Source organism: Epinephelus lanceolatus, chromosome 5 (assembly GCF_041903045.1).
Source record: "Epinephelus lanceolatus isolate andai-2023 chromosome 5, ASM4190304v1, whole genome shotgun sequence".
NCBI lineage: Eukaryota > Metazoa > Chordata > Actinopteri > Perciformes > Serranidae > Epinephelus > Epinephelus lanceolatus.
The window spans coordinates 47,073,580-47,101,434 of record NC_135738.1 but is presented as its reverse complement, the minus strand read 5'-3'; the positions used below and the strand labels follow the sequence as shown (position 1 = coordinate 47,101,434).

The window sequence follows — 27,855 nt, the reverse complement described above, 5'->3', positions numbered from 1 at the left end:
AGATTTGGTGGGCTTAATAGGGACGTTTACCCTAGTCTGTGAGTGGTAGAAATGAACCTGTTAGCTTAATGTCCATAGTGAAATAAACTAGCTACAGGCGACGTAGCCTACATTTCACTCCTTTTTAACCTACATTTAATCCATCCATCCATCCATCCATTTTCTAACCGCTTATCCTCTTAAGGGTCGCGGGGGGGCCGGAGCCTATCCCAGCTGACATTGGGCGAGAGGCGGGGTACACTCTGGACAGGTCACCAGACAATCGCAGGGCAGACATGTAGAGACAGACAACCATTCACACTCACATTCACACCTATGGACAATTTAGAGTCACCAATTACCCTAATCCCCAATCTGCACGTCTTTGGACTGTTGGAGGAAGCCGGGGTACCCGGAAAAAACCCATGCTGACACGGGGAGAACATCCAATCCAGAATTGAATTTAAAATCCTACTGTTAACTTATAAAGCTCTAAATGGTCAGGCTCCGTCATATCTTAGTGAGCTCATAGTGCCATATTATCCCACCAGAACACTGCGCTCTGAGAACGCAGGGTTACTCGTGGTCCCTAAAGTCTCCAAAATTAGATCAGGAGCCAGAGCCTTCAGCTATCAGGCTCCTCTCCTGTGGAATCATCTTCCTGTTACGGTCCGGGAGGCAGACACCGTCTCCACATTTAAGACTAGACTTAAGACTTTCCTCTTTGATAAAGCTTATAGTTAGGGCTGGCTCAGGCTTGCCCTGTACCAGCCCCTAGTTAGGCTGACTTAGGCCTAGTCTGCCGGAGGACCCCCTATAATACACCGGGCTCCCTCTCTCTCTCTCTCTCTCTCTCTCTCTCGTATTCTATTACTGCATCTTGCTAACTCGGCCATTCTGGATGTCACTAACTCGGCTTCTTCTCCGGAGCCTTTGTGCTCCACTGTCTCTCAGATTAACTCATATCGCAGCGGTGCCTGGCCAGCGTGACGTGTGTGGTTGTGCTGCTGCCGTGGTCCTGCCAGATGCCTCCTGCTGCTGCTGCCATCATTAGTCATTAGTCATACTTCTACTGTTATTATACACATATGACTATTGTCACACAAGTATACTGTCAGATATTAATATATACTTTCAACATATTGTACCACAGTAGCCAGAACTATAACTATAATATTATTACTTTCATTAATGTTGTTGTAACCTACTGTCATTACCTGCATCTCTCTCTCTTTCTCTCTCTCTCTCTCTCTCTCTCTCTCTCTGTCTCATTGTGTCATATGGATTACTGTTAATTTATTATGCTGATCTGTTCTGTACGACATCTATTGCACGTCTGTCCGTCCTGGAAGAGGGATCCCTCCTCAGTTGCTCTTCCTGAGGTTTCTACCGTTTTTTTCCCCGTTAAAGGGTTTTTTTGGGGAGTTTTTCCTTATCCGCTGTGAGGGTCTTAAGGACAGAGGGATGTCATATGCTGTAAAGCCCTGTGAGGCAAATTGTGATTTGTGATATTGGGCTTTATAAATAAAATTGAATTGAATTGAATTGAATGCAAACTCCGCACAGAAGGGCTCCCGCACCCGGGATCAAACCAGGAACCCTCTTGCTGTGAGGCGACAGTGCTAACCACCACACCACTGTGCCTCCCCAGGGCCCCCCTACATTTAATCAGTGCAGGTAAATGTTAAGCAAGATATTCCTATTAAATCAGTTGTCCCTGCCCCTTTTATCAGACTCAACAACAGATGAGTCAGAAGCAGCAGTCCTGTCTGCCCATAACTTTACCCCTCCCCGTCCCATTCAAGAAGGTGAGCAACATTGTGTTGAATGACATGCCAATTAGCATCATTGCAGGGAGTCTCTGCAATTTCTCTCTCTCTCTCTTGCTCTTTTTACCATTACCAAAAAAAAAAAAAAAATAATGACAAATTCAAACAAATTATTTTTCCACATAATGATTATTATGAAACAAAAACAGCCTACACCTGTCTGTACTGGATGCTGGACAGTTGGAAACAGTAAGTAGTCTAACTCAGCCTGTATTAAAATTACAGGCAATATTAAAATAATCCAGTTAGATGCTTTCATTTAGATTGAATTATGGCCGTTAAATGACATCTATAGATACAGACTTTATTATTCCCATGAAAGGCGATTTATTTGAGCAGCTTGCACACTAGAGTTTAGATCAGGCCCAAAAAAATCCAGCCCGACTCGGCCCGAGCCCGTGCACGTTTTGTCCGGGACCGGCCCGGCCGTCCAATTAACTGTAATTATGGGCCTGAGCCCGATTTTAACCTGACATTTTTCAATGAGTTGGCTGTTATAATTAAGAGTATTAAACCACAATTCTTGTTAGATGACAGAAATAGGATCTTGATGAATGGCGCAACACGGAAGCATGATTATGTAATAAAACAGGTGTTTATTTTAGGATCCAGGTGGTGAAGGGCTGTGCGCGCACAATGTTCCAACAGGGGACAGCCCTCCATTCCGAAACACCGCCATTCCGAAACACCGCCGTTGCGAACTGCCCCCACTCCGAAATTGATTTTCAAGTCCATATTGAGTTTCCTGCATCAAACACTGCCGCTCTCCAGCCGCACTCGCACAATTCTGAAATTCGTTGTACTACAAAAGCTTGAAATGAACGTTCAACTCATTGTTTTTTATTGAAAATATGTCACTGTCTTCATTTATTATGTATAATTTCTCTAGCAGCAAACACATTTAAAGGAGACGCTTGTCAAGTCTTTTTATGCACGCTGTCCGTGGTGCTGAAATCCCCACTGCAGCCACCGCTCCTACTGACAGCAGACCGGGGGAGAAAAAAAGACATTTCTTTGCTCTGTGCTTTCAGAAAATAATCAGGGTTAGGGTAAGAAAGACCAACAGTCTGTACAGCAGTCCCACTGTGTTTGCCAGGGCATATCAGGCTATGTGATTATGCACAAAGATTGGTTTAACGCATTGGAGCAATTTCATACAATTGCGGACATTTAACATGATAAACTAATTTCAATTCAACATGGTCATTTGCTTAGAGGATTCAGCTGAAGCATAATGAGTGTTATATGTCATTAAGATGAAGCATTTGCTTGTTTTGTGGTTAATTATGCACATGATCCGTTTGACCCCATCATGTGGTCCGTTCGTCGCTGCAGACAGGGGCAAAAGGATCAATGCGCAGCCTCCATTTCCTTTGTGTCCGTCTCGTTCATTCAATCTTTGTAAACACGGTTGGGATTTGTAAGGGACATGTATGCTGCTCACTATAAAATGTGTTTATTATAAATAAATGCATCTCTGTGCAGAGAGGGAAATATTAAAAAGTGATCCATTCATTCAGAACTGTGCGAGCGTCAGTGTTTGATGCAGGAAACTCAGAGAAATATGGACTTAAAAATCAATTTTGGAGTGGGGGGGTTCAGAACGGCGGGGTTTCGGAATAGAGGGGTTGTACCCAATATTCGAAATAGCGGGGCCTTTAGAAAAAATGGGATGGGTTTCGGAAAGGCAGGGTGTAACCGTTGCAGGATTGTAACTAACTTTGTATGACACATAAAGTTAGAACAAAGTGTGGTTTAATTTTACTTTTTATAACACATAGCCTATAACATTTCATTATCAAATCATAGCTTTAAAAAAACAAAAACAAAAAACGTCATGGGGTGGGTCCCGGCCCAAACCGGCTTAGGCCCGCGGGCTGGCTTGGGCTGGGCTCAGGCAGAAGATCTAAACTCTATTGCACACACACACACACACACACACACACACCAAAAAATAAATAAATAAAAAAACATGTATGTATGTAATGTATGTAATCTAGTGGTGGTGATACAGAACTGTAGGTAATTTGGGTCAGTGTTCTGTAGGATTTAGTGTTGTTCATTTATTGGTATATGGCATAATTTAATATACAGTATATACCGTATATCACATGCATTGTGTACATCCTACAGAGCCAGGGCTCTCTCAGGTTTGGTGAGGAAGAAGTGTGGAAGTGGAGGATGAAGGGAAAGACAGTAACAGTGCAGATGATGATGATGATATAGTAGTACCTCCATGAGGCCTTTTAATTCCATTTTCCATTTCAACTTTATTTTCTTGTTGGTATATGTGCAGCTAAGTTAAAAAATCTGCTGTTTTCATTATTTATACGGTTAGGGCCTGTCCCAATAACCCCCCTTAGCCCTACCCCTTGGCCCTACCCCTACATTTGCGCGTTCCCGCGAGGGGTAGGGGTGTCCCAATTCCTTTTTGTGTGTCGGGGTAAGGGGCATAACGAGGGGTAGTGGGTATGAAACTAGCCCTTCAGAGTGAGGGATTTCAGATGCTGACTTGCCAGCAAGGGGTAGACGTCGCCATGGCTACCACCGAGCAAGAGACAGGGACAAAAGTTCATACATAGCTAACGTTACCGCCGTCAGGTTGCTTGTTAGCTCGCAAGCTAGCTCGCACTATCTGGCATCTGTCCTGATCTGCAAAATTGTCGGATTTTTCACATTACAATAACACGCCAGCTAGTATAACTTTGGAAATGCAGATGGCTCGCAGCTTCCTGTTTAAAATAGTTAAGTATATGTGAACGTAACCGATGCGGTGACGTAGTGAGTGGTGTCCCAATTCCTAGGGAAAGATTTCAACCCCTACCCCTTGTTGCTTCATTTCGAGGGCCAAGGGGTAGTGGGCAATGGCTAGGGGTAGTGGACATGGGGAGGTATTGGGATTGGGCCTAAAAGATGGCCTTTAGCACATTTTTTATGGCGGCTTTTAATCTTGCATCAAATAGTGAATTGCATACTGTATGCAGACTGTTGCATACATGTAAACTCACTAGCAGTTACTATTGTACTGGTAGTATTGAACTACAAGAAGCAATACAGTTGAAAGCGTTCAAAGTTAGAGTTATGTAAAGCTTAGATTAGAGATGTGGTGACAACAGCTGTGCAGGGGGGTCCAATGTGATTTTTTCTCATGGGGCCCAAAATTCCTGGCAGTGCCCCTGCATATAACTATCATGTCCTTTTACATGTTGGGCTATGCAGCAGGACTGGTTTACATTTCTGAATGTGTTTTACATTCTAGTTAATGCTTTGGCCGCTGAGGGAAACCTATACTGATTACCTTCTGTTGTCTATTTGCTCCTTATCAAGACAACACAGGTTGGATGGACACTAACTCATACTGGAGAAAGTGAAAGATGGAGGGGTGAAGGGTGAATAATAGAAAGACAAGAGATACATACTTGATGAAAGGATGTTTTAAACCTAGAATGAGATTGAGAAGATAGATTAATGATGGTGGCATTATGATAACAGGGATGTCTCTGAATGATTAATGACTGACACCTTGTATCTATTAAAATGATGTGTGCACAACAGCATAAATGGATAAGTTAGGTGGGAGAAGGTTAAGCTTACTAATCTTTATTATGGCCCAAGCACCAACTGTTGTGAGGACCCCATTGAAACTAAAGGAATTGTTATTAGGGCCCAAGCATTAACTGGTGCTTGGTGTCTATCTGCCTGAAATTCCTTATGCAGTCTTGGCCTCATGGCAGCTACGTCAAAAAATTGGATGTGAGAAAATGTCTTTATATTGCCCCCCTAGAAAATTCAATGAGGCAGTCCCTTTGATACATTTCACCTAGAGGTATGAAAAGTGGGAAGTACAGCTAACATCCCAAGACTTTCAAAATGCAAGACCTTGTCAACCGACATCCAGCTAACCTCCCCAACATACGACATCCCCAACCTCCTCCATAACAGCTTTAATTAGTGCCTGAGCACTGACCCCAGGTAGTCACAAAGGCCCTATTGAAACTGAAGGAATTATTATTAAGCACAAAACAGTGCAAGGACCCTATGGAAGTGCAAGGAATCATTATTCTCTCATTATTATTCATATATATCTCATTCTCTTGTTTGATAAAATTTAAAAAAAAAAAGTAGCCCCCAAGTCAAGTTTCACGCAGATGTATGAAAATGGGAGGCATGTGTAACATCCCAAAACTTACAAAAAAGCATTTTGGAGCCACATCCTAAACCCAACAGGAAGTCAGCCAAATTGAATTTACTAAGCAAATTGTCTGCATGTTTTTTTTTTTGCCATTTACAGGGTCATACTTTAACAAAATTCTACAGATTTAATCCAATCAACTTCAAATTTGGTCAACTTCAAATTTGTGTGGTGTGGTCTATAATTGATATACAGCATCATGACGTATAGTCAGTGTCTCTTCTCTAGAACCACAGAGGTGATACAGGAAGTGGTACAAAATTTGCAATAGCTCATTTCCACCGCCCGCACTTCACACTGGAAATACCATCTCATTCTTGCATGCAGTGTCCGACTTTTAAAGAAATGTAAAAAACACATCAACCGGCATCCTGCCAGATCCCCAAAATAGGCAAAGCTGTTTTTTTTGAGTGTACATGGTACACTGATTCACTGAACAAGACTGGCTTACAAGTATTTCTGATGTGTTGTTAGATAGCTAACAAACTACAGCATTCAATTACTATTTCAACTTGGCCGCATTTCAAAACCAGATCGTGTCGATGGACCACAGTTTTAGCAGCGAGCGTCCACTTGTTTTTTGCATACATATATATATTTATACAGGCATGGCCCTGCTCAACATAATGCAGAAACAGACTAAAAAAGAGCTATCAATGCACAGAAGCATAATAAGTGACATTAACAGTATCTAATAACACACACTATCTCTCTACCACCATCTCCCTCTCTCTTCTCCTCCACACACACACATGCACACACCTCACCTCATTTAAAACCCAGTAATATCTCACTGGAATATAAATATTCCACCTGACATCACAATACTGAGTGAAGAAAGTCACGTTATCTCAGCATGAAGAAAAACATCAGTATCAGTCATAAATCTTGCTCTCTGTCCCTCCTCTACTGAGGACACTCACTGTCTGCAGGTCGGCTGCCTCAGGTGCATCTTCAGATAAAGTCTTAGCCTACATACAGACAGCTTTCATTTTAGTTTGTCTTAACACTTTGCTGTTAGCACCGCGACTCATGAGCATGAATGAGAGACTGCGGACAGAGGGGGCTGAAATATTGCTTTCTACATGCTGATCTCATGTATTGATAAAGTACTGGCTTGGCTGGCAGAGATTTTATCACACTCACTCTCAGTAACAAGCGTAGTTGACGTTAACTAGAGTCATCTTCAACTTTAAAAAGTAACGTCGATAATGGCGGACCTTACTGTTATTACGGTCTTTATTAAACTTGCCTTGGGTTGTTTAATACCGGGTCTCGGTACCGATCCCTGCTCGGGCGTTTGATGAAGTCTCCTGGTTGGCCGGTGATAAATTGGTGTCAAACTGTTGTTATAGCCTGTCTGAGAATCCAGAATGTCATTGCATTATTTTTTTCTCAAAAAAGACGCAGGTGTCAAAGCCGTGTTGACAGGAAAGAGGCAGAGGAGAAAACTGCAAAATCACCTGGGGCAGTGCGGACGGGGCATCAAGGCCACTGTGGCCTTAGGGCAGATATTTTTTTCAAGGGCCATGGCCCTAGTGGCCCTCGTGAAATTCCTGCCCTGGAGTCAACTACAGTAGGCTACATTAGCTAATAATATTACTAATGTTAGTGCTCTGCATTAGCTAGCTAGCTAATGTTAGCTAAATAAGATAGCTACATTTCATGGCAAGTCAAATAGCTAGCTAACGTTATCTGATGTGAAGTGCTCAACATTAACGTTAGTGAGCAGCTGGATTGAATTTGTTTTAACCAGATTAGTTAAGTTGACTGCACCGACGTGGCAGGCCTTGGGTATGATAGTTTATAAAGGATTCCAATTTCAAATAAGTCATCAACCATCTATATGTGTTTAAAATAGCTGCTGAAATTAGCAAGGATTCTTTTTTCATTTTGGGGGGCATTTTGCCTTTAATTGACAGGACAGTGAAGCGTGAAAGGGGGAGAGAGACAGAGGGAGTGACATGCAGCAAGGCGCCACAGGCCAAAGTCGAACCCGGGCTGCTGCGGCAAAAGCCCTGCATATGGGGCGTCTGCTCTATCCACTAAGGCACTAACGATCCATTAGTTGGAATGCTGTTGGCTAAAGTTGACATGCCAACGATCCATTAGTTGGAATGCTGTTGGCTAAAGTTGACATGACATGGTCTTGTCAAACTGTTCAGTAAATGCTGATATTCCCTGAGATAAGCTCTCATTGTTTTCCTTTTGTGCAACATGTAATTTCATTCAGTAAGCTACAAAATCAAATGATGAGATGACTTACTGTACACATGTGATAAGGCACCCCCCTCTTGTGTGTGCACCCTCTTTTTGCTGCAGTCAGATCACCTGTATCTTACCGGGATACAGCAATGCTAGTTTCTGATTGGCTGATAGGTAGTTGTATGTTATTTTTTGATTGGCTGATGGGTAGCTGTGTCTTATTTTTATTGGCTGGAGTGTGGCAAGCTCTTGTTGAGCTCTACGGTAACCACAGCGTCTTGCAACACGTTCCACTACATATATAGCGTGTAACTTGGTGACGATATCATAATATTTTTTTTTATGCGTGAGAAATACCAGGTGTGGCGGGTGAGAGTGTGAAAAGGTTAAAATGCATGAGTCACAGTCTTAAAGCGTGAGACTTCAGAGCCCTGTTGCAGTTCTCACCATGCCCTCTAAAGGGAAACAGGTTTCAGTTTGAGCGGCCATTTTCTGTGTGGTCCTAGTGCTCGACGCGTCTCAGTTTATTAGCGCGTAACATTGTTTTTGGACAGTAAAAAGTGCAGGGGACCAAAACTGCCTCCTGAGAAGTGCTGTGAAACTGATTCCACAGTTAAAATTGATGCAGGCAGCCATTTGTCGGTACTCTGAGTTTACTTTATACGTCTTTGTGCACTTGTCTGAAAGCTTACAGATATGGATGGAAAAAAGCAGTACCACCACAGATTGTAGAGGCAGTGTAATGTAATTCAAGTGAAATACAGCTATAGGAGACAATGAATCGGTAATGTAGTGAAAAGTATTCTCCGTTCACATATCGCAATGTATTTAATGGCCTCACAGACCACCACCAGCTCCAACGCTGCCCCCGTTAAAACAGTACAATATTACGACCTCCTCCAGCATCGCCTCAGTTGTTGTTGTGTGAAACTTTTGACTCTGTTCTCTAGTGCGATCTATTGGCTATATCTATGCCATCAGAAAGAATGTATGGCTGTATGAGGGCAGTGACATTTACAACATTAGAAACAGATGTATCTATTTTCGTATGTAAAGAGAATATAAATGAGCCTTTAGTCCTACCAGATGGTGTGGAGCTACTTCTTTTATTCTATTAATGACTTTTCCACTTTTTCCACTGAAGACCATGCATGGTACTGGGAGTGTGTTTTTGAGAGCGTGTGTGTGTGTGTGTGAGTGTGTGTGTGTGTGTGTGTAGAATTAATGTCATGTGAGCAGTCTGAGACTGCAAAGCTGACTCAGTCACTGTAGTCCAGTCATAAAAGACAAGAATGCTAAACTTGCTTGACTGCTATGAAGGAGAATAATGGTATTCTAATCGTGTTTTGAGAGCTTCAGAAATTGTTACTAAATACTGTTGGACTCACTTTGTTATTTAGTTTGGTACAAATGAAGCACACACTCATCTATCTACACACAGAGGGTCTAAGAATGTCATCATTTCTACATTCTGGTTTTTAGACACTTTTTCCATCATGCGTCTAAACTGCCGTGGTCATCAGTGACTAATGTGAGCATGAAAGAACTCCATGAAATCAGAGCTGTGTTACTGTCTTTCTTGTGTGAGAAGGTCTGGACAGGGACTCACTGACATATCAGTGTCTTATATAGCCAGTCTTTTGGCTTTTTCACACAATACACAGCAGTATGAAGAAGAAGAAGAAGAATGTGGACACATTAACAAACAGAGTGATGTATGATGTGTGGGTGAAGCAGGTGACAGATGAAGGTGTACCTTCTCCTGTGAAGGGGGGGCTTAGCTCTCTTCACCTCTCCTGACAGACTCTTCAGTGAGCTGAAAAAAGGGACAGATGGACTGTTAGTGGAAATAAAAAAAGGATGGAATAGACTGATCGCATTTTAACATGGGGGTCTATGGGGATTGACTGGCTTCTGGAGCCACCCTCAAGCGGCCAATAGATGAACTGCATGTTGGCTTCACTTTTTTTTTTTTTTTTAGCCTCGGAAGTTGCCAGTTGGATTTCACCCGTTTAAAATAGTCAACTTTGCGGAAAAGCTACAGTAATTGGACAAAAATGCAAGGTTGCACAAAATTCACAAGGACTGGCTGAATTTGCATTAACCATTGCAACTGTAACATTGCAACATCCTGGAGGGACTGATTTATGACACATAGGGCTCTAGTTTCCCGGCGCAGCGCAGGGTGGCGAACCCCGTGCAGAGCTATTTTCGAGCAGCGCAACCCGAGGCGCGCTCAGTTTGGTAGTTTGGCAGACCGAGATGTGCTGAGATGGGTGTGGCGGTACAGCAGGGGGAGGTGTCGACAGATCCAGCTTGGCGCAGTGACAGTTTCGTGCCAAAAGGCTTCGCTGAAGGTGCGCTAAAAGCTTGCCAGCTGAAACCAGGTCTACTGTCAGCGCAGGCGGAGCGCAGCCGGTGTAAGTCGAAGTTTGGCTGACCGGCGGACAGTGCGCACACGTCACCAAAACAGGCAGGTTTCCAGAATATCAGGCACATTAATAATGCAATAAATACCCAAAAAAACACTATTCAATGCAACTATCTGCAATCAGCACATAAATGTATCTCTATATCGACTGTCCTGTCACATCTGATGTCAGATCAAAGGGGATTGGCACCGTTTGGCACGTGTAATGGAAACCCAACCTGATTTGATCAACACAGCTGCAAACTAATGAGTTCACATCCCTCTCAGCCAACCACAAACAGCCACAGCATCAGACAGGGAGTATATATTCAGCATCTATCATCTTAGAAAAGTCAAAAGAAAAGAAACAGAGTGAGACTGCTTGTTCTGCTGGAGGTCTGCTTGCAGTTCCGTATATTCGGACACTGTGAGCTTGGACCTCCCGGACCAAAACATCAGTTTCCTCCTGGGAGAAGTTTGGCCATGTGACACTGCTGCTCTCTTCTGCCATGGCGAATTGAGTAAACTCTCATTGCGCCTTTGCGCTGCGCATTTAAGGGCGAGGAGAGGGGCTCATTTGATTGGTGTGATGTGTGTAAAACCCACTCCATGCCTTCACAGTGTGCCAAACTTGCAAAATCCGCCTGGCCACACCCAGTTGGCGAAGCGCAGGTGCCCGGTCTGTGAAACTACAGCCCATAATGTCTGAAACACAGACATGTCATTCTTGAGGAGCAACTTTGGGTAGAATAAATGTCTCCACCACAATATGTGTGCTTTTATGAATAAAGTATTCAGATTCAGGAACATCCTTGTTTCATACAGAAGATAACCTGGCTGTAGTGTAGAGGATAATTTAGTGACTCCTCTCTCAGAAATGTGCGGCTGTGTTCAGCTTGCTGCCTCTTTACTTTGACATGAATCAGCTCCATCTGTAACAGGAAGAGCAGAATCCATGACTACCAATGGAAACTAGTCTTCCACTCCACAAACACACTGAATGGTTCTTCCCACCAAACTACTTGGATAAAGTATCACATACGGTATTTCATCAACTATGATGGTGAATGTAGACAAATGAAGAATGCAGTGTGTTTCCACATCTGAATCTACAACATTGGAGAAGGTGACAGAAAAAACCGAGAGGAAACAGAGATCGGAGCAGATGAACACAAATGCTGTCAGACAGCCACAGCTGTTCAGAGGTCATGAAAGAGTTTCTCCCACCATACTAAAAGGGTGTGGGTGGGACACTTTGGGGTGACTCTCACCCACTGTCTCTGTAGGACAAGATGGTCCTTTGATGGCTCTTTGAAGACTAACTAGTCCTGTGAGTTGCTTTGGACTTGAAGTTCCATGAGGACTAGATATTTTACAATCCTAACTTATAAAGACAGATTTTGTTGGAAAACCAGTACCTGCTCTGTGTGATGTCAGTGTCTGCAGTGGCGTTGTTCCTGTTCAGCTCCCAGCTGTGACGACGTGGTGGAGACAAGGAACGGATGGTGGCTTGCAAGATGGCAGAGGAGACAGGAGTTTCTGAAAGATGGTCTTTCTTCTCTTCTTCCTCTCCTCCTTCATCTGTCTCTCCTCTTCCTGGGATTTTAACAGAAATACAAAGCTATTATCCACAGTGACTCTTAAGAACAACATTACTTTTTAGGATTGTATTTGGGGCATTTATGCTTTTATCAGTTAGTGACAGTAGAGAGATGACAGGAAATGTGGGGAGAGGAGGGGAATAATATGCACCTGCCACGCAAACTGGGGCTGTGGTTAATAGTAAGCACCTTAAGTCCCTCACATCACCTTCCCTTTTGGATTAACTGAATGTATTATGAGGTTGTGTACTGAAAAACACTGAATGGGCTATATATATATATATATATATATATGCATATATATATATATATATATATATATATATATATATATGTATATATATGGATGTGCGTGTGTGTGTGTGTGTGTACGAGGCTTTAGGTTCGGTATGTATTACGTACCGAGTGATACATTGAACCATCCCACTACATTTGGAGAACAAAATACATACTTAAACTGTGTCTAATATAATGTTCTCCGTTCACAACAGGGCGGGCAACATGCTCTCTGCCCCTTCCGCCTCCATACCAAAATAGTCCACTTCAGTGAGATACACTGGGAGGCAGCCCCACTAAGTGAGGGTCACTGCTAGATGGTTAGTAACACCATTCCAAGACCAGAAATAGAAGCAGGCCTGCTGTCAGGAGAGTCAAAGGGTACAGATGACCCTTACCCAAGGCCAAGGGGGGACCTATGAAAAGGTCTATGATTGACCCTTAGATGGGATCAAGTACAACCATTTACTGACTGACATCACTTACAAGTTATATGTATTTATATGATAAATAAATGTCATTTTATAATTAAAACACATTTCACCATGCTGTCTGATACTCCTAACCCCCCACAGCTACTGTGAAATGGTGTGGTCCATCCATCATGGGTCAGGTGTGCAATACGCAGAACTAACAAATGCCATTAATATAAACATATGAGGCAGACTGCAGCCTGTTTTAAGTTTAGGGAACAAAAGCACAAGGTTAAGATTTGGACAATGAAAGCACGTGGTTAGGTTTAGGGAACAAAAGCATGCAGTTAGGTTTAGGGAATAAAAGCGTTTGGTTAGTTTTAGGGAACAAAAGCACATAGTTAGGATTAGAGAACAAAAGCATTTGATTAGGTTTAAACAACAAAAGCATATGGTTAGTTCAAGACAACAAAAGCATGTGGTTAGGTTAAGACAACAAAAGCATGTGGTTTGGTTTAGGGAACAAAAGCAAATGGTTAGGCTTAGACAACAAAAGCATGTGGTTAGGTTTAGGGAACAAAAACAAATAGTTAGGTTTAGGGAACAAAAGCACAAGGTTAAAATTTGGACAATGAAAGCATGTGGTTAGGTTTAGGGAACAAAAAACCCAGTTAGGTTTAGGGAATGAAAGCATGCAGTTAGTTTTAGGGAACAAAAGCACATAGTTAGGTTTAGAGAACAAAAGCATTTGATTAGGCTTAGACAAAATAATGTGGTTAGGTTTACACAACAGAAGCACGTGGTTAGGTTTAGGGAACAAGAGCATTTGATTAGGTTTTGAGAACAAAAGCATTTGATTAGGTTTAGACAACAAAATAATGTGGTTAGGTTTAGACAACAAAAGCACATGGTTAGGTTTCGGCAACAAAAGCAAGTGTTTAGATTTAGGGAACAAAAGCAAGTGGTTAGGTTTAGACAACAAAAGTATGTGGTTAGGTTTAGAAAAAAATATTACAGTATGGCTAAAAATTCACATAGAAAGCCAACAGCGGCCTCCCGGGTGAAAGTCCAGGATTTGTTGGACCCATCCACCTCCCCTCCCACCTGCCACATTGGGACTTTCCAGCTCCTTATATTACCTTGTTACCAGTAGTATTATATATTATTAAGTTCCTGGATTTCTTTTGAAAAATAAGAACAGCCTCTGTTAGAAAACATGAGAAAATAAACAGTGTGCTGCACCTCTGTCCTCTGTTTCTGACTTCCAGGACAGCCTGGGGCTCTGAGGGGTCCCCTCATCAGGTGTGCCCACTGACAAAGCGCCCTCAGTGGGATTGAGAGCTTCCTGTGTCAATGCCTTATTTGTGGTTGAGCATGAAACACAAACCCCTCTGTCCTCGTGTTCAACACAGAAGGGGGGATCTTTAGGCTAGAAAGTGAAGGAAGACAGAGGAGATGAAGGTTATATTATTATAACATTAACAATCAGCAGGAAACATTATCAGTCACTGGAAAACACACTCTCATGCTTAAACTGAGGACTTCCCAAATACTCTAAATACTTCCTACAAACTTAGTCCAAGTTTCACCAAACACAAATTCTCTTGTCCTAAACTAGCCCTATAAGGACATGACAATCAGAAAAGACTTTCACTTTTTCATCTCTCGATACCTGAGGACACTTGCACACATACACTCCCACCACTACAATCCCCTCTATTGTTGTCCAAGTACCATCGTTCCCCTCAAAAGTTGAGTGGCAGATCTGGATGTGATTTCAAAAAATTTGTAAGACAAAGATCTGGGGGAAACAGCAGCCATGTGTTGTCTCTGGAGTTGCAGGATTATAAGGAAAGTGAGTGGAAAAGGTCTCTTCTGTGTCTCGTCTCTTTTTCTCTTCTCTGGAACAAGTGAGTCGCACTACAAAGCAACTGAAAACTAAAATGTCTCTCTGTAATAGCATGCACAAATGTTTTGCACACTTTACAGCCATGTGCAGAAATGTTCAACATAAATATCATTATATTATTATTAGGGATGTATCGGCCGCCAATATTAGCAAAAAATGTGCATCGGATCGGACTGCATGGAAAAATGCTGATCCAAGAAATCCGATCCAGTTTTTCATGGACTCCGATCCAGATTTTCTGGCCAGCCCAGCGCTCCGTAATTCAAGCAGTCCATTGCAGTGATCCGCTCCAGCACTTACTATCAATCCACCATGCCAGCATGCAGACACTCAGGAAACAGCAGCACTAGGCTGGCACTGACACTACAAAAATAACTGAAAAGGAAAGGCTGCATTGTTTGTTAAATGTCAGCAATGTCTTGTGGTGTTAATCTATTTTTTATTTATTAGGGGGGCCAAAGCACAAGTGTGTGGAGTCTTGCTGTTATTTTAATTTCAGTGTAAGACATTTTAAAGATTTCTTGTGTTGATTTATTTTCTATTTATTAAGGGGCCAAAGCAGCCAGAGCAAACCAGTTATATTTTTTATTCAATGTTAATGTTCAAGTTTAAAGTTTGTTTATTTAACCCTGTTCACAATAAACAGGTCAGTTTCTCATACCAACTGTTGTGGATCATTCTAACTAACCTGATTAAGTAGTTGTTCTTGTTAGAGTAATATGGCTTGATCAAACCTTTTCTAAAATGACTGACATGACTGCGCGCTTGGATCGGATCAGTATCAGTATCGGCCAAAACTCAAGGCTGTAATATCGGTATCGAATTGGAAGTGAAAAAGCTGGATCGGGACATCCCTAATTATTATTGATCGTTAGGGTTTAGGGTGTTCCCAGCCTCTCGCCAAATGTCAGCCAAGATCAGCTCCAGCCCCCCTGGGACCCTGAATAGGATAAGTGGTTACAGACACTGGATAGATCCTTGATGGACTATGTGGTCATTATCTACAGTCTTTGTATGGAACAGGTAATCGACTGGTTTTCCTCTGGTTCGTGCCAAGCTGCAGGGGGGAAAGTGTTTACTGTCTGTTGCGTAATACACCAACAGAGGTTTTCTCATCCAGGTTCATTTTAAAGAACAATAAAGGTAGACACTGCAGTTGCACTGTTATTTCTGATTTCTGACATAAATACAATGGGTCTTGAATTTCAGCTGCTGTGTTGACAGAAAACCAGTGTTTATGTACTGTACCGCCAGAGATCTGAATGCAAGCTCAAAACCAGGAGCAAACACATTAACCTGTGTGTGTGTGTGTGTGTGTGTGTGTGTGTGTGTATTGTACCTTTTTGAAGACACTGTCATCCAGTTTCACACTGACTTTGACACTGTCTTTGTCTCTGTGCAACAAACACACCGACACACAATCCTCCCTGTCTGGATGGACATCTGGACAGAAAAAGAGGAGGAGATGAAACACAGTCAAAAACACCTGGCTGGGTCAGTGACAGTATTGATTTCATAGACGAAAACTATGACAAAAAACATCATAGTCACTGAACAGCAGCGGAGCAAGCAGCCTACCTTCTTTTCCTGTGATGATGTGGTAAATATATGACAATAACTCTGCACTCCGCTGATAAAGATAATTATTTACAATTAACATTTAAAGAACCTATTAATATAAACCACAATATCTCCTCCTTGACTCAATGGGTCGGGTAACCTTGACTCAAGAGGCAGCTACAGCAGCTGCTCCAGCAGTCTGACCGTCAGTGGTGACTTTAAGAGCTCAAAATTTATGGAGGCATATGGCTGTGCCGACATTTTGGTAGTTTGATGTGTGCTGCAGTTTGCTATAAGGTGCATTTAATGCATACATCTGCTGTGTTCTATAATATTTTTCTCAGTTTTTAGGTAAAGGAACATCCAAATAAAAATCTCCAAAAACTACACAAACTCATTTAACTTATGTTTTGCTTTTCTGTTTCACTTTCATTCTGCAGTCTTCAACTTGTACTTGCGCATACATACGAAAATTCAGTTTGTATTTCAGGGGAAGGGTGGGGACCCTTACTGGATGATGTAATCAATTAACTACACTCCATAACTGCCTTAAAGACATAAAAACCTGGATGAGAACCAATTTCCTGATGTTAAATTCAGACAAAACTGAAGGTATTGTTCTTGGCCCCAAACAACTCAGACACTCTTTATCTGATGACATAGTTTCTCTAGATGGCATTGCTCTGGCCTCTAGCACTACCGTAAGAAATCTCGGAGTAACATTTGATCAAGATTTGTCTTTTAATTCTCATTTAAAACAAACCTCACGGACTGCATTTTTTCATCTGCATAATATTGCGAAAATTAGGCCTATCCTGACCTGAAAAGATGCAGAAAAATTGGTCCACGCTTTTGTTACCTCAAGGCTGGATTACTGTAACTCTCTATTATCAGGTAGCTCTAGTACAGGGGTGGCCAACCAGTCAAAGACCAAGAGCCACACAAATTACCGTGGTACTACAAAGAGCCAAATCATACACATGTGGTTACAAACGCACTCCCTCTCTCACACAAACACTAAATGACATAAAATCAAAATCCATACATTTCCAACTTTCAAAGCCAGATTTATTTATCTCACACACAAATGAATAACCATGAATAGAGATACACACAAACGTAAGGTTACGTGTGTAACCATGGTTCTCTGAGTAGGAGGCTTCCCCTCCACCTCAGAGATATTACATATATCTCTACGGGGAACCCTGATCCATCAGGGTCAGGTGTGTGGATAATTACTTTAAGACAAACCACCTGTGGAGTGGACGTGGCTATCAATTAGATCGGTTATTTAAACCCCTGTCAACCACGCCCACGTTGATATAGATCTTTGGAACGAATCCCTGAGCGGCCTCGTGCTGGAGGGGAAGCCTCCTACTCAGAGAACCATGGTTACACACGTAACCTTATGTTCTCTATCGTAAGGAGGCTTCCCCTCCACTTCAGAGATATTACATATATCTCTACGGGAGAACTTTAAGACACACCACGAAGGGACAGAGCAGCACCACCCCACGCGTATGGCGTGGCTTTCGATTGAGACGTCACCGCCACCAAAGTGCTCTACAAAAAAGAAAAACCCCCGTGCGTCAAACCAACTATATACAAATGTACACTATATACACATCCCCCAAGCTAGCCAGCTCCGCAAGACGCAGGACGCTGGCACCCCAGCCCTGGTGCAAGACACAACCAAGGGCCAGATGGCCCCGCAAGACACAAAGGCTCAATCAGAGGGGTGGAGAGGCCACTCAGACCAGCCCCCACGAGGCTAACTGACAGGAAAAATTAAAAAGTCACTACCGCCGGGCTACCCCAAGCACCCGCTCACCGAACCAAGTGCCTGCAGCCACATTGAACTGGTAGAAGCGAGCAAATGTGGACGGGGCCGACCAGGTAGCTGCCGCACAGATCTCATTGACAGACGCACCGCGCCATGACGCCCAAGACGTAGCCATGCCCCGAGTTGAGTGCGCCCGCACTCCTGATGGGAAGGGCACCCCAGTCCCCACATAAGCCTGCTGGATGGCCTCCACAATCCAGTGGGAAAGATGGGCCTTAGACAGTGCCTGACCCAGAAGGTCCTGTCTAAAGCACACAAACAACTGGTCAGTCCGCCTATGAACCCGCGTCCGGTGCAAATACACCCTAAGGGCCCTGACAGGGCACACAAGTGAGTGCCCGCACTCCTCCTCTTGCGTTGGCGCAGAGTAAAGAGACTGGAGCACAACCTCCTGACCTGGCTGCGATGCGGAGAGGACCTTGGGAAGAAATGCAGGGTTGGGTCGCAGGACCACCCCTGCCCCCTCCAGCAAGAACCTGCACAGATGTTCATGTACGGAGAGAGCATGGAGCTCCCCCACCCTCTTGGCCGTGGCTAGCGCCAACAGGAGGGCAGATTTGACAGACAGCCATTTCAGGTCCACCGACTCTAAGGGCTAAAAGGAGGACGCTCCAGAGCCTGCAAGACCAGCTCCAAATCCCAGGGCGGCAGAGGTGGTCTACCACGTAAACCAGAATGCCTCCTAGCACCCTTGAGGAATCGGGACACCAATTTGTCCACACCCTCAGGCAATTGGTACCTCCCAACCCGAGCTGCCTTGATTGCCGCCACCATACCCTTAGGGTAGAGGGCGCCCTCCCAGCATCCAAGAGTCCTTGTAAGAACCGCAGGACAGCTGGGGCCGAGCACGTAAGTGGGTCTGTTTGGTGTACCCTGCACCAGGCCACAAAAGCCCTCCATCTGTGCGCATAAAGTGCTCTCATCGACGGTGCGAACGCCTCCTGCAGCGTACTGACCACCGAAGGTGACAACCCCATGGCTAGCAGCTCGGGCCCTTCAGGGGCCATGCCCAGAGCCTGAGCCCTTGGGGAAAGGGATGAACCTGAGTCCCCTGTGCTTGAGACAGCAAGTCCAGATGAATTGGAAGCTCCCATGGAGTCCCGCCCAGTACTGGGGGGATGTCCGAGAACCAGATCATGTGCGGCCAATGTGGAGCCACCAGGATCAGCCTCACTTCCTCCATGTGCACCCTCCTCAGGAGAGGCGGAAGGAGGACAAATGGGGGAAAGGCGTACATCAGGACCTGTGGCCAAGGGTGAGCAAGGGCGTCCGCTCCGAGGGGAGGATCGTCCTTCCCCAGGGAGAAGAAAAGTGGGCAGTGGGTGTTCTCCCGTGACGCAAACAGGTCTACCTCGGCCCGTCCGTAACAGAACCAAATCCCTGCTACCACCTGAGGGTGGAGTCTCCATCTGCCTGGGTCCAGTTCCCCCCTGGACAACCGATCCGCTGCACAATTCTGCACCCTTGGCACATGGACTGCCCTCAGTGAGAGAAACCTTGGGTAAGCCCAAAGCCATAAGCGACGAGCCAGCTCCACGAGCCAGGCGTGGAGAAACCAACTCTCCTTGCCTGTTGACATACGCGGCTGCCATCACACTGTCTATCATAACCAGCACGTGCTGGCCCCGAAGGTGTGGCAGAAAATGGCGAAGACCAAGATGGACCGCTGTCAGTTCCAACATGTTGATGTGCTGGGTGGCTTGAGGACCACTCCAACGACCGCTGGCGCCATTTCCTCTGAACACTGTGCCCCAGCCTGTCAATGAAGCATCCGTCAGGAGAAAAAAACGATGCGTTACCGGCCCTAGCACACTCCCTTTGGCAAGATTCCCGCCGTCTTCCCACCAACGGAGGGCCATCCGCAATCGTCTGGTGACAAGTACCCTGGTATCCAGGCGACTCCTGGGGCCCAACCCCAGCCCCAGTAGGCACCTTTGTACCGGATGCATGTGCAGGAGGGTCAGTGGAACGGCCTGCACTGAGGACGCCATCAGACCCAAAAGACGGAGACACAGTCTCCATGTGACTCCTGCCATCAGCCTGAAATGGGAGAGGCAAGCCCTGAGGGACAACTGCCTGTCCTGCGTCAGTGACAGGAGCGCAGCCCGAGAATCTATCACTAGGCCCAGGAACTGCGTCTGCTGTGAATGCTCCAGTCTGCTCTTCTTCAAATTGAGCCACAGACCAGATCTATGTGCTCCAGGAGGAAAGCCAAATGAGCCTGACACTGAGCCTGCGAGTGTGCACAAAGGAGCCAGTCGTCGAGATAATTCAGAATCCGTATTCCCTTCTGTCGCAGTGGCGACAAAACCGCCTCCATGCACCTGGTAAAGGTGCGAGGAGCCTGGGAAATTCCGAACGGCAGAACCTGGAATTCGTACTGCTTGCCGTCGAAAACGAACCTGAGGAACCGCCAATGCCTGTCCCAGATTGGAATCTGAAAGTAGGCATCCATCAGATCGATGGTGACAAACCAGTCCCCTCTGTTGATGGACTGCCGCACCCTCGGGACGGTCAGCATCTTGCATGGCAGACGCCTGAGATGTCTGTTGAGACCCCTGAGATCTAAAATGGGGCGTAGACTCCCATCTTTCTTGGGGACAAGAAAATAGCGGGAGTAAAAACCAGCCTGCTTGTTGCCCTGAGGCACCTCCCTGATCGCTCCCTTCTCTAGCAGGGTAGAAACCTCGGCCTGGAGCACTGCCTTGTGTTCTGAGTCTACCACTGTGAAAACCGTCGGGGTCATCGAGGTTGGCGGACGACGAACAAACTGAATACGAAACCCCTGGGTCATGGTAGAAAACACCCAGGGGCTCGCCTGCAGTGCCCTCCAAGCCGCAACCCGTGGTTGGGCTGGCTGGAGGCAGGCTGGATGTGACCCAGCGTCAGGAAGAAGACGAGGGCTGCGGGGTGCCCCTGCCTCGACTCTGCTTGCCCTTGCCTGTGGGCGCCCCTCCACGACTGCCCACGACGCGCATTCAAGGTGACCCTCAGATCATTAGAGGCCCAGCCCGACCCCTGTGGCCCCACAGTCCTGGGGGCTTCCTTCTTCTTACCCCTGAACTGACCAGACCACCTGGGGGTCAGTGCACCGGAAACCTCCTTAGCACAACTACGGGCCTCCTGAGCTTGCCGTAACATCGCAGTGGCACCAGCACCAAACATGGCACCTGGCACGACTGGCAATTTCAAGAGAGCTCCTTTGTCCTCTGGCTGTAACCTGGATTGGGACAAATACAGCTGGCGCCTAGCAACCCAGAGTGCCAACATGCCCTTCCCAGCAGTCATCACCTGCTCTTTCATAATCTTAGATAAGATTTTGGAGACGAGCTGAATCTCATTAATGAGACGAGCATCTGCCTCACCTTGTAGCTCACGCACCAGCCGCCGCTGATACAGTGCTAACACAGAGCCAGTATTGGCCAGTTGCGTCTGTATCGCCATAGGCCTATGCACTTTAACTAGCGAGGCGTCTAGCATCCTACAGTCCCCCGGCAGAGTAACTGAACCCAGTACTGAGCTGGCCGGAAACAAAAGAGCAGACACAGACTGGTCAAACTGAGGTGGTGAACCACAGCCTACTTTGTCCTTATCCTTCATGGCAGACAAACGTCTGTTGGTAGCGGAAAAGACTAACTTAGCTGTGGGCTTTTCAAATCCCTTATGCATAAGGTTCACCACCTCTGGGAGGAGAGGCACTGTAAATGGCTCTGTGTCAAGTGACCCCTCCTCATCCTCATCATTAAAGCGTGAAGGGGGAGGGGCCTGACCCGTCCTCAGTTCCAGCCCCAAAATGCGGGAGGCCCTCTCGATTAGATCCCTACATTGCTGTCTATCGCTTTCTTTGGCGTGGTCATGCAGGACCTCCTCGCCATCATCTGAAACCCCTTCCACATCAATGTCGTCCTCCTCCTCCTCCTGAGCCCTGGTATTATCAGGCAAAAAACACCTGGGTGGGGGACTGGGGTGGAGATCCGCAGAGGAGCTACCCCCAAATTCTCCCGCCATACGACGCTTAGTCTGTTGGGGCTTATCAGGTGGAACAGTCATCCTGCGCTTTACACCAAACACACAAAGCCGAGCCTCTAAGGTTCGTGCTGGCAAAATAGAGCAATCCATACAGGAGGAGGGATTACAGACAGCCTCAGAGGCATGTTCCTCGCCTAGACAATGTACACACACACCATGTCCATCCTCAATGGGCAACTGGACCCCACACGCCACACAATTATGACTCATGACCAAATCTCGCGATAGGTACCGCCCTCGCGAGATCCCAACCCGGAAAAACAATCCAGCTATACACACCACGAGACTGTTGCGGGGCGATATGTGTGTAATGAGACGTGTGTGCTTGGTGTAGCGTTGCAACCGCAACACGGTGACAAGAGCGACAGAACGACAGGACAGATAGTGAAGTTAACAGCTCAGAAAATCCGCGGCCCTTCTCTCACCGTCTGCACGGAACCGAGAAACAGGACCTGTGCTGATACGTGACAACCTCCGCACGGAGACAACACGCATAACACTGGACGTTAGCGCTAAGTACAGGAAAACTTAGCTTGGCACCAACCACTCAGAGCCTGCTCTCATCGCCCAAACGGGACCCAGAGACAGGACCTGGTGTAAATCGCACGGAAGCAATATGCCAACACCGAGGAAGACGCCAACAAATGTTTATAAAGGATCAATGTTAACAGCCACCGCGAGAGACGAAAATCTCGCTCTCTCATACCATCAGGTAAGTGGCACAGACTGCTAATGCTGTTAGTTAATAAGACAGAAAGATACAGAATTGATTTGTCTCAAAGCAGAGCGACACACACGCTGCTCCAGTGGAAAAGAAAAATCAACGCGGGCGTGGTTGACAGGGGTTTAAATAACCGATCTGATTGATAGCCACGTCCACTTCACAGGGGGTTTGTCTTAAAGTAATTATCCACACACCTGACCCTGATGGATCAGGGTTCCCTGTAGAGATATATGTAATATCTCTGAGGTGGAGGAGAAGCCTCCTTACGATAGAGAATACAGTCTCTCCCTCTCATACTGTCTTTCTCCGTCCCCCCTCCACACCCACAGTCTCTCCCTCTCCCACTCTCTCCACACACATCCACACAGTCTCTCCCACTCTCATACTCTCTCCAGATTAGTGTTGTCATGGTACCAAAATTGGGACCCATGGTACGATACCAGTGAAAGTATCATGGTTCTGAGTAGTATCATGATACCACAGCAAAGATGAGGCAGATGTGCCTTTTGTCATTTATAAAAAGATAAATCACTTTTCTATAATACATCACTGATATTTAAATAGAATAAATTACTGACTTATTCATACTTCAAAAACAGCATCAATAAGTGATTAACATAGGGGGGATCAAAATAAAATAAATAAATAAAATAAAAATCAACCAGCCACCCTCCTCCCCTGACAAGTAAAGAGCAGTCCCTTAATAAGTAAAGAACAGTCCCTTCATAAGTAAAGAACAGTCCCTAAAGTGCGGTGAGGTTTGTGGGCCGAGAGAAATGTCAACGGCTTGTTTCTCCTCTGACACGCCACATACCCGTGTGCTGCCACGGCTTGGCTGTTCAGGTATTTCTGGGCAGTCATGACGCCAATTTATTCACCTGGAGCCGGGCTTCTCGGTTGCCGGTAAGCCGTTATCTTGCGCCGCGGAGCACTATGGCTGTTATTGGCCAGCGCATGGACACTCACCCTCCTTTGACTGGACTTTGAACTTATCCCACAGTAGTGGCACCATGTCATGTACCGTGGTGTTTAAGTAGCAGCCTACTGCGGTCTACCGTTGGTACAAGTATACCTTGCAACACTACTCCACACACATCCACACACAGTCTCTCCCTCTCTCATACTCTCTCCACACACGCACACACAAAGACACGCATTTCTTCCCTGACATTTTTTGTTGTTGCGATATCATCACCGCGCTGTCGTCCTGCATTCCTCCCAAACTCCACACCCTCTCACCTGCCTGTGCGCGCTCCTCTCTCTCTCACTCGCTCCACTTAAGCCTGTTACATTTCTTAAAGGGCCATACGCACTCATAACAATAAATTGATTTTTTTATGACAGAAGAGCCGCACGCCAATGGTTTTAATTAATGGATCGAAGAGCCGCACACTGATAGGCAAAGAGCTGCATGCGGCTCGCGAGCCGTGGGTTGGCCACCCCTGCTCTAGTAAGTCCTTAAAAACTCTCCAGCTAATTCAGAATGTACCAGCACGTGTACTAACAGGAACTAAGAAACAAGATCATATTTCTCCTGTTTTAGCTTCTCTGCACTGGCTCCCTGTAAAATCCAGAATTGAATTTAAAATCCTACTGTTAACTTATAATTCTCTAAATGGTCAAGCTCCATCATATCTTAGAGAGCTCATAGTGCCTTATTATCCCACCAGAACATTGCACTCTGAGAACGCAGGGTTACTCGTGGTCCCTAAAGTCTCCAAAAGTAGATCAGGAGCCAGAGCCTTCAGCTATCAGGCTCCTCTCCTGTGGAATCATCTTCCTGTTACAGTCCGGGAGGCAGACACCGTCTCCACATTTAAGACTAGACTTAAGACTTTCCTCTTTGATGAAGCTTATAGTTAGGGCTGGCTCAGGCTTGCCCTGTACCAGCCCCTAGTTAGGCTGACTTAGGCCTAGTCTGCCGGAGGACCCCCTATAATACACCGGGCACCTTCTCTCCTTCTCTCTCCCTCTCTCTCTCTCTCTCTCTCTCTCTCTTTCGTATCCCATTACTGCATCTTGCTAACTCGGCCATTCTGGATGTCACTAACTCAGCTTCTTCTCCGGAGCCTTTGTGGTCCACTGTCTCTCAGATTAACTCGTATTGCAGCGGTGCCTGGATAGCGTGACGTGTGTGGTTGTGCTGCTGCCGTGGTCCTGCCAGATACCTCCCGCTGCTGCTGCCATCATTAGTCATTAGTCATACTTCTACTGTTATTATACACATATGCTTATTGTCATACATGTATACTGCCAGATATTAATATATACTTTCAACATATTGTACCACAGTAGGCAGAATTATAACTATAATATTATTACTTTCATTAATGTTGCTGTAAGCTACTGTCCCATTTTTCATGAGCTGAACTCAAAGACCTAAAACATTTTCTGTGCACACAAAAGACCATTTCCCTCAAATATTGTTCACAAATCTGTCTAAATCTGTGTTAGTGAGCACTTCTCCTTTGCAGAGATAATCCACCCCACCTCACAGGTGTGGCATATCAGGATGCTGATTAGACAGCATGATTATTGCACAGGTGTGCCTTAGGCTGGCCACAATAAAAGGCCACTCTAAAATGTTCAGTTTTATCACACAGCACAATGCCACAGATGTCGCAAGTTTTGAGGAATGTCCACCAGAGCTGTTGCCCGTGAACTGAATGTTCATTTCTCTACCATAAGCCGTCTCCAAAGGTGTTTCAGACAATTTGGCAGTACATCCAACCGGCCTCACAACCGCAGACCACGTGTAACCACACCAGCCCAGGACCTCCACATCCAGCATGTTCACCTCCAAGATCGTCTGAGACCAGCCACCCGGACAGCTGCTGCAACAATCAGTTTGCATTACCAAAGAATTTCTGCACAAACTGTCAGAAACCGTCTCAAGGAAGCTCATCTGCATGCTTGTTGTCCTCATCGGGGTCATATGCTAATATCAAGCAACTTCGCACAGCCATTGAAGAGGAGTGGACCAACATTCCACAGGCCACAATCAACAACCTGATCAACTCTATGCGCAGGAGATGTGTTGCACTGCGTGAGGCAAATGGTGGTCACACCAGATACTGACTGGTTTTCTGAGCCCCCCCAGACCCCCCCAGTAAAGCAAAACTGCACATTTCAGAGTGGCCTTTTATTGTGGCCAGCCTAAGACACACCTGTGCAATATTCATGCTGTCTAATCAGCATCTTGATATGCCACACCTGTGAGGTGGGATGGATTATCTCGGAAAAGGAGAAGTGCTCACTTACACAGATTTAAACAGATTTGTGAACAATATTTGAGGGGAAATGGTCTTTTGTGTGTATAGAAAATGTTTTAGATCTTTGAGTTCAGCTCATGAAAAATGGGAGCAAAAACAAAAGTGTTGCGTTTATATTTTTGTTCAGTGTATTTATACATGTATGTATGTATGTGTGTATGTATGTATGTATATACAGTACAGGCCAAAAGTTTGGACACACCTTCTCATTCAATGCGTTTTCTTTATTTTCATGACTATTTACATTGTAGATTCTCACTGAAGGCATCAAAACTATGAATGAACACATGTGGAGTTATGTACTTAACAAAAAAAGGTGAAATAACTGAAAACATGTTTTATATTCTAGTTTCTTCAAAATAGCCACCCTTTGCTCTGATTACTGCTTTGCACACTCTTGGCATTCTCTCCATGAGCTTCAAGAGGTAGTCACCTGAAATGGTTTCCACTTCACAGGTGTGCCTTATCAGGGTTAATTAGTGGAATTTCTTGCTTTATCAATGGGGTTGGGACCATCAGTTGTGTTGTGCAGAAGTCAGGTTAATACACAGCCAACAGCCCTATTGGACAACTGTTAAAATTCATATTATGGCAAGAACCAATCAGCTAACTAAAGAAAAACGAGTGGCCATCATTACTTTAAGAAATGAAGGTCAGTCAGTCCGGAAAATTGCAAAAACTTTAAATGTGTCCCCAAGTGGAGTCGCAAAAACCATCAAGCGCTACAACGAAACTGGCACACATGAGGACTGACCCAGGAAAGGAAGACCAAGAGTCACCTCTGCTTCTGAGGATAAGTTCATCCGAGTCACCAGCCTCAGAAATCGCAAGTTAACAGCAGCTCAGATCAGAGACCAGATGAATGCCACACAGAGTTCTAGCAGCAGACCCATCTCTAGAACAACTGTTAAGAGGAGACTGCGCGAATCAGGCCTTCATGGTCAAATAGCTGCTAGGAAACCACTGCTAAGGAGAGGCAACAAGCAGAAGAGATTTGTTTGGGCCAAGAAACACAAGGAATGGACATTAGACCAGTGGAAATCTGTGCTTTGGTCTGATGAGTCCAAATTTGAGATCTTTGGTTCCAACCGCCGTGTCTTTGTGAGACGCAGAAAAGGTGAACGGATGGATTCCACATGCCTGGTTCCCACTGTGAAGCATGGAGGAGGAGGTGTGATGGTGTGGGGGTGTTTTGCTGGTGACACTGTTGGGGATTTATTCAAAATTGAAGGCACACTGAACCAGCATGGCTACCACAGCATCCTGCAGCGACATGCCATCCCATCCGGTTTGCGTTTAGTTGGACGATCATTTATTTTTCAACAGGACAATGACCCCAAACACACCTCCAGGCTGTGTAAGGGCTATTTGACCAAGAAGGAGAGTGATGGAGTGCTGCGGCAAATGACCTGGCCTCCACAGTCACCGGACCTGAACGCAATCGAGATGGTTTGGGGTGAGCTGGACCGCAGAGTGAAGGCAAAGGGGCCAACAAGTGCTAAACACCTCTGGGAACTCCTTCAAGACTGTTGGAAAACCATTTCAGGTGACTACCTCTTGAAGCTCATCGAGAGAATGCCAAGAGTGTGCAAAGCAGTAATCAGAGCAAAGGG

At 45.3% G+C, this 27,855-nt stretch overlaps 1 protein-coding gene across 8 annotated transcripts in view; it reads right to left on the bottom strand.

Moving 5' to 3' along the window:
• akap13b (A-kinase anchoring protein 13b) overlaps positions 1–27,855 on the bottom strand; it is a 207,203-nt gene that overhangs the window by 104,753 nt on the left and 74,595 nt on the right. For all 8 annotated transcript variants that reach the window (XM_078168284.1, XM_078168285.1, XM_078168282.1 and 5 more), the window contains 4 exons: positions 16,154–16,257; positions 14,148–14,334; positions 12,034–12,211; positions 9,962–10,021 (listed from right to left, as the gene is read on the bottom strand). In XM_078168284.1, the coding sequence (XP_078024410.1) occupies positions 9,962–10,021; positions 12,034–12,211; positions 14,148–14,334; positions 16,154–16,257 (529 nt within the window). The remainder of the gene's footprint in view (positions 1–9,961; positions 10,022–12,033; positions 12,212–14,147; positions 14,335–16,153; positions 16,258–27,855) is intronic.